General features: G+C 37.6%; 1 protein-coding gene across 1 annotated transcript in view; it reads right to left on the bottom strand.

The window, feature by feature from the left end:
• Positions 1-3,997: 3,997 nt before the first annotated feature.
• The window catches only part of BTAF1 (B-TFIID TATA-box binding protein associated factor 1), a 105,132-nt gene continuing 96,494 nt past the window's right edge, over positions 3,998-12,635 (bottom strand). The window contains exons 35-38 of the mRNA XM_049855711.1: positions 11,276-11,487; positions 8,676-8,835; positions 7,955-8,125; positions 3,998-6,734 (exon numbers count right to left, since the gene is read on the bottom strand). Of these exons, the coding sequence (XP_049711668.1) occupies positions 6,591-6,734; positions 7,955-8,125; positions 8,676-8,835; positions 11,276-11,487 (687 nt within the window). The 3' untranslated portion in view covers positions 3,998-6,590. The remainder of the gene's footprint in view (positions 6,735-7,954; positions 8,126-8,675; positions 8,836-11,275; positions 11,488-12,635) is intronic.

The following is a 12,635-nucleotide window of genomic DNA, read 5'->3' as shown; positions in this document are numbered from 1 at the left end:
TAATGAGTCTTCTTCCAATCCTGATGCCCTGTTCTTCTTCATATAGTCCAGCTTCTCGGATTACTTGTTCAGCATACAGATTAAATAGGTATGGTGAAAGAATACAACCCTGACACACACCTTTCCTGACTTTAAACCAATCAGTATCCCCTTGTTCTGTCTGAACAACTGCCTCTTGATCTATGTAAAGGTTGCTCATGAGCACAATTGTTCTGGAATTCCCACTCTTCGCAGTGTTATCCATAGTTTGTTATGATCCACACAGTCAAATTTGGCTTTATGTTGATGTATATCAAGGACAGCAGACTGACTTGACTGGGTAAGTATGCTTGAATATGACAAGAGACAAAGTCAGAGAAATAAAGAGAGACCAGAACTTGTAGGATTTGTAGACCATGGTGAGGAGTTCAGATTTGATCAGTGTGTGATAGGAAGCTACCGGAGAATTTGGAAACAGGAAAACCAATTAGAAGACAGTAGTCTAGGAAAGTCATGATGTGGTGGGAATTATAGTTGAGATGGAGAGAGGTGGACAGATTTGGAATGTTTTGGAGCTAGAGAGGTAGAACTTGTTGATGGATTGGATACAGAGGTATGTAAAAAACAGTCAAAAGTAACTTGTCTTTTCTCCCATGACCTCCTTTTTCCTTCTGAACCTCCTATTAAGTATATATTAGATTTTCTATTTTCCATGATTTTCACCTGCTCTTTCATATTTTCTGTCAATTCATCGTTCTGTATCCCATTGTGGTTGATTTTGTAAGATCCAGCTTAGCGTTCACAAAATTTGTCTAATCTGAAGTGATAACCATCAAGTTTTTAATTCCGAGAACTATTTTACAAATTTACCTAACTTTATAGCCTTTTTTTTCCTATTTTTATATCCAATTATTTTAAACGTAACTTATTTTATGACCTCTCAAATTATTAGTAGTTTTGAGATAGCTTATTCTCCTCTTTGCATCCGTTTACTCTTCTTGGTGGCTCATTTCCTCTTACAGATTGTTTTGTTGCTTTGTTTTATGAGCTTAGTTTTTACGGTGGATTTTTCCCTCTCTGGTAATCCCTATGAGACTCTGTCTGAAACTGTGCCTATAGGGCAGTTTTGTTATTTCCTTCTGTTGTAATCTCAGAGTTGATTATTTTTTAATTTGTGGTTCCTATAGTACACGTTTCTAGAGTATACACTTAGTATAAACCCAGATTGTAAACTAATCTGGGGTGCAGGCCTGGAATTCTAATTTCTTATAGATGGTTTTCTGGGTCCACGGGCAGTTTTTCTAGTTCCTTTAGAATACATAAGCTTTTTTTTTTTTTTTACATTTTTTTCTTAGTAATATTTGATACTGGTTACATTTTTCACAATGTGTCATCATTCTCATTTATTCCACTCTGTTTGTACCATTTCTAGCGCTCTAGTTTCCCTGCCCCCTTACCTTCTCTTCTTTGCTTTAATTTTTGACTATTTGGTCTCAAACAGATTTTTTAAAGGAGCCCATTACTCACAGGTGATATTCTTTACGAACCAGTCTGTTATTTAGGTAAAAAGTATCTCAGGATGATAATCTTGGGAGTCCTCTAGTCTTCACTGGTCCAATAACTCTGGACTTTTTAAGAATTTGAGTTCTGTGCCACATCGTTCTCCCATTCTATCAGGAATCATCTATTGTGGCCCTGATCAGAATGGTCAGTAGTGGTAGCTGGGCACCATCTAAATCTTTTGTCTCAGGGTAGATGAGGCCATGGTTTGAGTCGACTATTGGTCCTGTAGGCTATTTTCTTCACTGAGCCTTTGGTTTCCTTCTTTCTCTTTTGTTCTGCATAGGTAGACTGACAGGTATAGTTTAGGTGGCTGCTCTCAATCTTTTAAGACCCCAGACACTACTCACCACACTGGGATATAAAACATGTACTTTATCAACTGTATTATGCCAATTAACTGAGGATTTTTGTCCTCACAAAACTATGGTCCTAAGCCTTCAAACCCAGAAAACCAATCTTCCGAGGTGTTTGCTTATGTCTAAGAAGTATCTATAACCATGTCCACTATGTGGTTTATTATATATGGACATATATGCAAGCACACACATACCTGTATGTATATATGCCTATAGATACATCTATCTGTGCATGCATATATACTCACATATTCACACACACACACGTACCCACATATTCATAGTTTTTGGTTGTTGATGTTATTGCAGAGTTATGTCATATCGTTTACCAAAAATGTCCTTTTCTCTTGTGCACTTCTTAGTGACATCATTTACTTTGGTCAAGCTGTGTGCACTTCACCCACACTCGATGCTTCCCTTCCCATCACCAAAAATAACAAATGTCTATTATCTTGAAGTGCTTCCCCCTCTCCCATCACCATTCCTCCATCCTTGGTAACCACCAATTGAGCACTGGTCTCTGTATATGTATCTAGTCTTGTGTTCTTATAAAAGTGCAGTCAGACATTTATCCTTTTGTGATTGACTTATTTCACTCAGCATAATGTTCTCCAGATTCATCCACATTGTTTTGAGGACTCATCGTTATTGTTGCATACGTTGCATGCATGTATGTACGTTTCTTTATCCATTCATCTGTTGATGGGCACTTAGGTTGTTTCCATTTTTTTTGCTATTGTGAGTACTGCTGCAATGAACATAGGTGTGCATCTGTCTGTTCATGTCTCTTATTAGATGTCAGGGGTATACACCTAGGGATGGGATTGCTGGGTATTTCTAGCTTTTTGAGGAAGTGCCACACCATTTTCCATAGTGGTTATACTATTTTACAATCCCATCAGCGGTGGATAAGGGTTCCAATCTCCACACATCCTCGCCAGCATTTGTTGTTTTCTGTTTATCAGTGCCATTTTTGCAGAGGTGAGTGTGTATCTGATTGTAGTTTCGATTTGCCTCACTCTAATGGCTAATGATTGTTGCCGCTTGAATGTCCTCTTTGGTGAAGTGTCCTTTGCCCATTTTTAAATTGGATTGTCTTTTTGTTGTACCTGATCTCTTTGGGGCTTTATAGATAGGACTAAGTTGTAGTTCATCTTCTCCTGTAGGCCTGAAGCCATGTCTCTCTGTCCCTACGTGCACATTAGGATCAACTCCTATATTCCTCAGCAGAACTCTCATTGGTCTAAGTGAATTTATCTTAGGGACTCTTTCTTGTGGCAGGAAGCCATTTTTATCTTCTTAGAGATGGAGGCTGACACTACATGTGTGAATGGCAGACATCTTCTAGTAACTGCCATAACTCAAGTTTTTATTTTATTGATTCACATTGAGTACTCTGGCACTTGGTAACAGATGTTCCTACAATCAATTTAACTTTAGAGTCCACAAATGCCAGCATATCTTCTGGGAAATTGAGATGGTCTGTATTTAACCAGGAGGTGGAAGACTGCATTGGAATTAAATATTTGGAGCAGACAAATACATGATGGAATGCTTGTTACTTTTCTATGATTTCTATATGCTCTTATAGTTCCCCCACTTTTGCCTTGAAGTGGTTACATTCTCCACAGCTTCACTGGAGAATTCACTTTGGAGTAAGTTCATATAAGCCATTCAGAAGGTATACCAGTTCAACTAGTCTCAACATCAAAGAGTTTCAACTATATTACCAGATATAACAAGTTCTTGTTGAAAGACATTTTTTTGAGAAGTGTATGCGGAGATATATACACACACACACACACACCAAACCTGTTGCCATTGATTCTGACTCATGGAGACTATGAGAAACCCAAATTTTAATATTTCTTTAGTGCTAAAAACTTAATTTCCTGTAGGGAAGCAATAATAGGCTCTGATATAATCTCAATCTGTAATTCTGCAATTATTTTTAAATTATTTAAAGTTTTCTATAATAAATTTTTTTTAAAGGGAGAGCATATACAATGAATCACTATAACCATTAACCAGCTGAAAATATTTATCAACATTCTATTATACTTGTTTATTCTCCAGTCAAACGTCTTTATTTTGTGGATGCAGTCACATTTTTAAACATATCTTTAATATCATTCATCACTCAGTTCAATTTTCCCCATGTATCCATTATTTTTAAACTGTACTGCTATGACCTTAAATGAGTCACTTAACTGAGTATACTTCTTACCTGTGTACATGTTTTTCTTTATTTGGAAATTTAGAATATGATTTAATTTTTCAAAGTTCACAAGGTTATTTTTTAATTATAGTCACACTAAGTTGTCCTCTCATCCTGAGCCCTGTTTTCCTCTATGAGGAACCACTATTACTGTTTTCTTGTTTGTCTAGAAATAGTTTACTAAACACACCCATACATTTTCGGATGAAATTCTTTTAAAATTTATACTTCCTAAATATCCGACTTCCAGCTCTTTATCTAATCTTACGAATCGGTGGGGGGCGGGGGGGGGGCACCTTAGCCTTTTTACAGTATGAATTCTCTGCCCGCTTCTCTCTCTTTAATGACATATTGTTCCTTAAATATTCTTATAGCTACTTCACATACATACAGTAGATACTGTACTCCTACCAACTGGTCTACATAGAGTACTGACAAGAATTGGGGATTATGGCAACTTACTATCCCAAATGTAGAGAATTTTCCTAGAAAAAAACCGCAAAGTTTTGGCAGCCACAGAAGATAAGACAACCAGTGTCTCTTTGGTCATTAGAAAACGATAATTATACATCTGACAAGCACCCTCCCCCAATCTAAAGTCTGTCTTATATTGAAGATCAAGGGAAAACAACTACAGTACATTAATGATTAGGAAATGTCAATTACTGTGAGCTATGCTATAAATAACTGGCTTGTGAAAATAATAAATGGTTAATAAAAAAACATTCAACTTAGCTCAGGTATCTAATGCTGTGTACAATGGATCCCAGAAAAAAAAAAAAACCAAGTGCACTGGCTCAGGTATCTAATGCTGTATACAATGGCTACTCTACACAAAGTCAAGAATTTCCATTTGGTTTTCTATAATTTGAATATAAACCCTAAACAGTGAAGAAATAACCATTTAATTAGTAAGAAAAAAGTGATAAACCTCAGAACCTTTGTATCAGAACTAATTCTAATCTTTTGCTTTTTCTAGTGACCATTTCCTACAAATAACACACAGTTGCATATACTTTACAGTTTCAATTTGATATTTTATTCTTTTATGGAATGCTAGGTTTAATGTTACAGTATGGTTGTCAAAGTACTGAAATATGACAAATGTCTGTGTCATCTAAATGCTGGAGAACAATATAACTTTAATGATTTTAAACGACATATTTTACAGCTGAGGTCTGACGGTTTTTAAACTGATGCCTGTGTATATGGCCAGCCACAAACCTTGGGGATGTTTATTAATGAATCTGTATGTGTGTGTGTATATATATATATATATACACATATATATATATACACACACGTACACACAACACATACACACACACACACACACAAATATAGCCCATATATGTGTGTACACAGGCAATGTATTAATTTATGAGTGTTATGAGTGTGAAATTTATAAAATATATACATACATATACTCACCCTCACCATTGAGCTCACTTTTCTAACACTAGTTAATCAGCTTCATGCCCAATTATTATTGCTGCCCAGAATAACTACATGATTTTAGTGCCAATACTAGGCACCTTTCTGGATGTGGGATAGGTACATCTGTGCATATGTGTATTTATGTATGTTTGTGTATAAGGGAATTATTTTTCCCTTTTATGCTTCAGTCATGCATTACTACAATAAACAGTCTTCAGCATAGGTTTTAGAATTCTAAACAGTGTAAAATCTACTTCTGGAAAACTGCATATGTTCATAGTTACAAAAAATATATTATATATATATATAAGACTGAAACCTATTGAATACATACGTTCTTTGAATTTGGCTATATCCTAGCCTTTAGATAAATTAAAAAAACACCCTCTTAATAGGATGTTATGGTAGCCTTAAATAGACCATTACCTGTATTTAGAATAGCTGATATCATATTTTAAAAGTTGACAAAATGATGTAAAGATTTGAAAAACACTGTGCATTAAATATATAAAGGTTTTCACCACGTACTTGGTTCAATTCATTGTCTAACATTCTGTCATGTTCCAAGACTGACCAATAATTTCTTAAAATTATGGCTCATTAAGGCTTTTATACAAAAAAAAAGCCCTCTTTTTAATCAGTTATAAAAACAAGTTCCATTTAAAATAAAAAAATGTACATGAACACTAAAGTACTCATGGATATTATCCTGTACAAAGTCACTATGTAAAGATAGGAGGCTTGTTCCCAGTAAGAACACCTCCTGGTAGCACATGTAAACCTGGTTTGGTTCCTCTGCTCTGCAGCTATTCAGCATGTAAAATTTAAACCATTTCACATTAACATTTCAATTTAATACAGTGCAAATATTTGAGAATAACTTGTTCCCCCCAGTGAAACAAGTGCCAGCGTATGCTGAATATTCTTCAGATCTATTTACACATTGAGCTAAAAGTTCGCCATAAACTTTGAAATTTGCTGAATATCAGCAGAAATGTAACTGAACTAGCAGCAATTGCATTTACAATATTTGATAGTTACTTGAGAGAATGCATAAAATTTTCCAGGCTGTACTCTGAATCGTATTGCTCTTGATCCCAAAGATCACTCAGGTTTTCGAGAATTGATTTCATACTTGCTTTTCCAGAAGCAGAGGCGTCAGCTTTTTCTGCTTTACCATCCTTAAGGAAGATTGAAAAGAGAAAATGAAAGGTTCTTAACTTCAAAAATTATATCTTCTTTTAAAATACCACACTTGCCTTTAACACTGTGCTTACTGAGTGAGAAGTTCATGGTCTCACAGGATAGCCCATTCTCTTTCCCACAGCTCTAAAATTTACTGTTTTTAGTTTTTTATTTGGAAAGAATTTCAAAATTATAAGAACATAAAAACACTACAAACTTGTTAATTCCGTCACATTTGCTTTGCTGTTCTCTTTCTCATGCAGCCTTTCTTCCCCTAGATTATACTTCCCTAGTTCTTTCAACCTTACCTTATATGACATGATTGAACTCTGGCTATCTTTTGGGGGCTAACTCATTTGTCAAGTGTGTAAGATGTGGCACCCAGACACATATTCCTAATGTGGTTTAGTACATACAGAGTACAACAGAACCAATTAAAATTTATAGCTAATTTAATTTCACTATCTAAGGCAAATTTCTCACCATAATTTACACTGAATGTGGAGTTGATTTTCTAAACCTATGCAGGGCTTTACATCCAACCCTATAATAGTTTTACATTTTAGATTGATATTTCCAGCTGGTGCATGCTTTTGATTATGGCTTGTTGTTGGAAGACATCTGCGATAACAACGGCTAGCTACAGGGAAAAAGGCCTGGTGCTCTACCTCTGGAAATCAGCCAACAAAAACCCTATGGATCACACCGGTCCAATCCACAACCGATTATGGGGATGGCACTGAACCGGGCAGCATTTTGTTCTGTTATGCACGAGGTCACCATGAGCGGGGGCTCACTTGATAGCAGCTAACAACAACAAAAACAACTAGTGCTTACATATATTATTTCATTTTATCCTCATAATCATGTAGTAAAATAGGCATTGTTAGCTTCACAAGGGCTTTGATGCTCAGAGAAGTTATTTTGCCTGAAGTCACCAGTTTATATGAGGCAGGGCCACAAACCCCGACCCAGTTCTATCAGTAGTCCTTTAGCAGGAGAAGACTAAGACACCTTGGAGTAAGAAACTGAAGATACTTCAAACATCCCCTAGTATCCTCAAGATTTTTATCTGGGCACCAAAAATTCCCTCAAAGGGATATTTAGATGGTATTAAAGTAAATACTTTTTGCTGCTCCCTTGAACAATTTTACTAAGGCGAACGAGGATATCTGTGAACTCATTAAAGACACAACAAATTGTACAAATTCTTTACCTTATCGAGAGTAAACAGATCAAGAAGTTGATCCGTCCCCATACTCTGCAAACTAGAATTCTCTTGGCTAATAACGGTATTCGCTATGTTCATCTTGAATTTCTGCAAACCCATTATTTTCTCTTCCAACGTTCCTCTGGTTATCAATCGGTACACATTAACCACACGTTTCTGAATGAGAAAAACAGTTAAGCTACTGTAGCACAAATGAATTGGTATGTTTTGATGCTTAGTCAGAGGACATGCATACTCATACTAAATACATACTACTACCTAATTAAGGTTAGATTTTATTTATTTATCTGGCCTCATAGGGGAGTCCTGGTGGTGCAGTGGTTAAGAGCTACGGCTGCTAACCAAAAGGTCTGCAGTTTGAATCCACCAGTCACTTCTTGGAAACCCTATACGGCAGTTCTACTCTGTTCTACAGGGTCGCTATGAGTCAGAATTGACTCAATAGCAACAGGGGTTTGGTTTTTTTTTTTGGTTTGTCCCATAAACTCAAAATGTTTGCAGAGAATCACAGAATATTAGAGATGGACTCTGTTTCAGGTTTTCTTAACCCAAGCACTTCATTTAATGCTTCATGAGGAAGTGGTACCTTGATCAAGGCCATAACACTTGTTAACATCAGATCAGGGACTTGAACCAAGGCTCCCTGACTTTTTTTAGCAGTATTCTTCCCAGTGCAGAGGTTAACACCTGTGAGGCTGAATCTTACCTGTCCAATACGATGGGCCCGGTCCATGGCTTGTAGATCTCGCATGGGATTCCAGTCGTGCTCCACAAATACCACTGTGTCAGCACCTGTTAAGTTAAGCCCCAGGCCACCAACGTGAGTTGTAAGTAAGAGGACGTCTATGGATGGATCGTTGTTAAACCTGAGTATAGATATTAAAAAGTAAAGTTAATACATTTCTTTCTAAGGCTCCTATAACGTAAACTGAGCTGTTTAATAAAAATTAAAGTGCACAAATGAGAACAGTGCTTTAAAAATCCATGAGTAGGCATTTCTGTGACCATTTCAGATGGAAATATCCTTTTTTAATATACCTAACATCTTCACTGGCGCCCTGGTGGCACAGTGGTTAAGAGCTCAGGCTGGTAACCAAAAGACCCGCAGTTCGAGTCCACCAGCCACCCCTCTGACACCGTGTGGGGCAGTTCTACTCTGTCTATAGGGTCACTATGAGTTGGAATCAACTCGACAGCAACGGGTTTGGTACTGATTTTTCAAAATCTTCACTAGTGGAGAGAATGTGTTTTAAAACTTGTCAGAAATTTCATGAACAGAAATAATAAAGACAACTGGGGTATATTTTAGGATATGAGACAAAGACTAAATTGCAAAAATATAATAATAATTATAGTTACGACAAAACCCAACTATGAACCTTTAAAGTATGGAGACAGAAAGTGAGGTTGGGAAACAGACTAGATCATTCAGAAAAGGTAGAAGATGAAGGTGTTGAGCGTTGCTACTATTGTACTAGTCATAAAGGTGTTGATAAGGGATATCCAGTAGCTTCCAGCAGGTAGGAAAACTAATATTATTATAAACATTAATAATACCCGTAACCATTGCCATTGAGACGATTTCAACTTATAGTGACCCCATAGATCAGAGCAGAACTGCCCCATAAGGTTTCCAAGGAGCAGCTGGTAGATCAGAACTGCTGACTTTTTGGTCAGCAGCTGTAGCTCTTAACCACTGTGCCACCAGAGCTCCATAATCATCAATAATAGCAGCTATTATTTATTACATTCTTACTATGAGTGCATTATCTTATTTAATTGGTACAACAGCTCTATGAGGGTATTATCATCATCCTTATTTAAGAGAGACTGAGGCTATGTGGATGATAAACCAGACTAAGAGAACACTGCTTAAATAGTAGAGTCAGAAATCAAACCTGGGTCTGTCTGCCTCCAAAGTCCCTTCGTGTGTCTCCAACTGTACAGTGGATAAAAACCTCCTATCGATGCTTGTTAAAAATGCCCACTCTTGAAGTCAGCAGGTCTAGCATGGAACCTAAGAATCTGCATTTTAAAAAAAACCAGTTCCGCAGATTTCTAAAGAGGGTGCAGACCACATCTGAACACTGCACAACTGATTCTGCTTCCTAGCTGGGTCAGTTTCCAACTTGGTCCCTGAACAGGAATCAGGAGAAAGATTTTAGCCAAGCCGTTTCTTACTTTCTCCAATTCCAAAAAAAAAAAGGTAAGGGGAAAAGTAGTTATCTCTATTGTTTACTGATACCTTAAGTTTCTTTCACGTCCTTTAGATTACTTTCCTAATATGGTTATGCCTGCCTAATATGATTACACTTTTTCACTTACTAAACAACTATATTTCTGTAGTTCTATATTTAAAAATGGATTATGTTAGGCTGAATTATATAAAAAAAAGAATTTGCAAGTATCTTATTTAGAGGTAGAAAATATTTTTTCTTTTTATTGTGCTTTAAGTGAAAGTTTACAAATCAAGTCAGTCTCTCATACAAAAACATATAGACACCTTGCTATGTACTCCTAGCTGCTCTTCCCCTAATGAGATAGCACACTCCTCCTCTCCACCCTGTATTCCCTGTGTCCGTTCAACCAGCTCCTGTCCCCCCTCTGGCTTCTCATCTCGCCTCCAGACAGGAGCTGCCCACATAGTCTCATGTGTCTACTTTAGCTAAGAAGTTCACTCCTCACCAGTATCATTTTGTCTTATAGTCCAGTCCAATCCCTGTCTGAAGAGCTGACTTCAGGAATGGTTCCAGTCTTGGGCTGACAAATGGACTGGGGACCGTGACCTCCGGGGTCCCTCTAGTCTCAGTCAGACCATTAAGTCTGGTCCTTTTATGACAATTTGAGATCTGCATTGCACGGTTCTTCTGCTCCATGGGGATTTTCTGTTGTGTTCCCCATCAGGGCAGTCATCAGTAGTAGCCAGGCACCATCTAGTTCTTCTGGTCTCAAGCTGATGTAGTCTCTGATATATGTGGCCCTTTCTGTCTCTTGGGCTCATCTTTACCTTATGCCTTTGGTGTTTTTCATTTTCCTTTGCTCTATATAGGTTGAGACCAATTGATGCATCTTAGATGGCTGCTTGGTAGCATTTAAGACCCCAGACACCACTCACCAAAGTGGGATGCTGAATGTTTTCTTAATAATTTTGTTATGCCAATTGACTTAGATGTCCCCTGAAACCATGTTCCCCAAACCCCCGTCCCTGCTACTCTGAAGTAGAAAATATTTTGAGGCAAATTTCTATGTAAGTAATAATACATGTACTATAGCTTGATTTAGAACAGAATTTTAGAAGCCACTTACCGTGAAACAATGGAATGCCGCTGACCAGGAGGTATGCTGCCATCTAATCTCAAATAAGTGACAGAGGGCAAGTGAGGTTTAAGGAGATCATGTTCTACTATATCAAGCATGCTTTTAAGCTGACAGAAGATCAGTATCCTGTGCTGGGCCACAACAGACTCTGTGCCACCCTCTGAAGTACTGCCATTTCCCAAGCCACAATCCAACAGCAACTTGAAGGAAAACAGCAATTGTTACAAAGATGCAGTAAAAGCAGACAACCAATCTCACTGTGACAAATATTTTTCTCTGTGGTGAGAACAGGTTAAATTTACCTATTATGTGGAAACCAGATTAGCATTTTTGCCTGCAAAGCTTAGTGGCCCTTAAAATTTGCTGGTCATCTCTTCAGAAGGCTATCTAACAAGGCTTTCTCCCCTTTCCTCAATTCCTTGAGGCTCTCTAGAGGAATAGGTGCTCGATGAATGTTTGCTGAAAGTGATGACAATGAAGACAGCCCAGGCAAAGTAGTTCGTAAAAGGTTGGAGCACCTAAATTTGGCAAGGATCCAAAATACAAAAAAGAAAGAGAACCAAAGCATCTAGCTAGATCTGGCTACCTGACGAAAGAGCTTACTACTGAAGACCAAGATCTTAAATGGCAGGAACCACACTGCTACAGATCTTTTGTATTTCTTGCTACATAAGTACAAGTGTCTGGCAAGTAAAATGAATAAATGAGTAAATAAAATCCAAGAAAATGTTTATTTAGATCAGTTTGGGAAACTAGTGTACAAATAGTACCTTCATATCTAGAATCTTAGATACTGAACTCTGCTCAAAATGTAAGATCTTTCTCCCCTCTGCTAATGAGGCTACTTAGAAAGCTGAAATCTCAGACGAGAAAGATACCAAAAGGCCAAGCAGGCAAACTCCAAATTCAGTCTACAACTCTCAGGGTATTGTGCAGAAAAGTTACCATAGCAGGACTGAGCATGTTGTCCTTAGAAAGGCCTGAACGCGAGGGTGGCCATTTACTTAAATCTGGGAATTTGGATTTCAGGAGTGAGCCTACCATTTCCTAATTGATAAGGGAGGTTTACTGTGCCAAAACTATTTGTACAAACAGTATGATTTATGCTGATATGTGCTTTCCTTCTGGGAGTCTGGAATTTTGTTATGTGCTAGGCAGAGGGTGCCTACGTGACCAGCCCCCAATCAAACCTTGGACACTGAGTCTCTAATGAGCTTCCCTGGTAGACAACACCTCACACATGTTGTCACAATTTGACACCGGACTAGAGGAATTGAGTGTGTCCTACGTGATTCCACTGGGAGAGGACTCTTGGAAGCTTGCACCTGGTTTCCTTTGGATTTTGCTT

The sequence above is a fragment of the Elephas maximus genome, chromosome 16, assembly GCF_024166365.1.
Source record: "Elephas maximus indicus isolate mEleMax1 chromosome 16, mEleMax1 primary haplotype, whole genome shotgun sequence".
Lineage (NCBI taxonomy): Eukaryota > Metazoa > Chordata > Mammalia > Proboscidea > Elephantidae > Elephas > Elephas maximus.
This window is presented reverse-complemented; position numbering and strand designations above follow the sequence as displayed.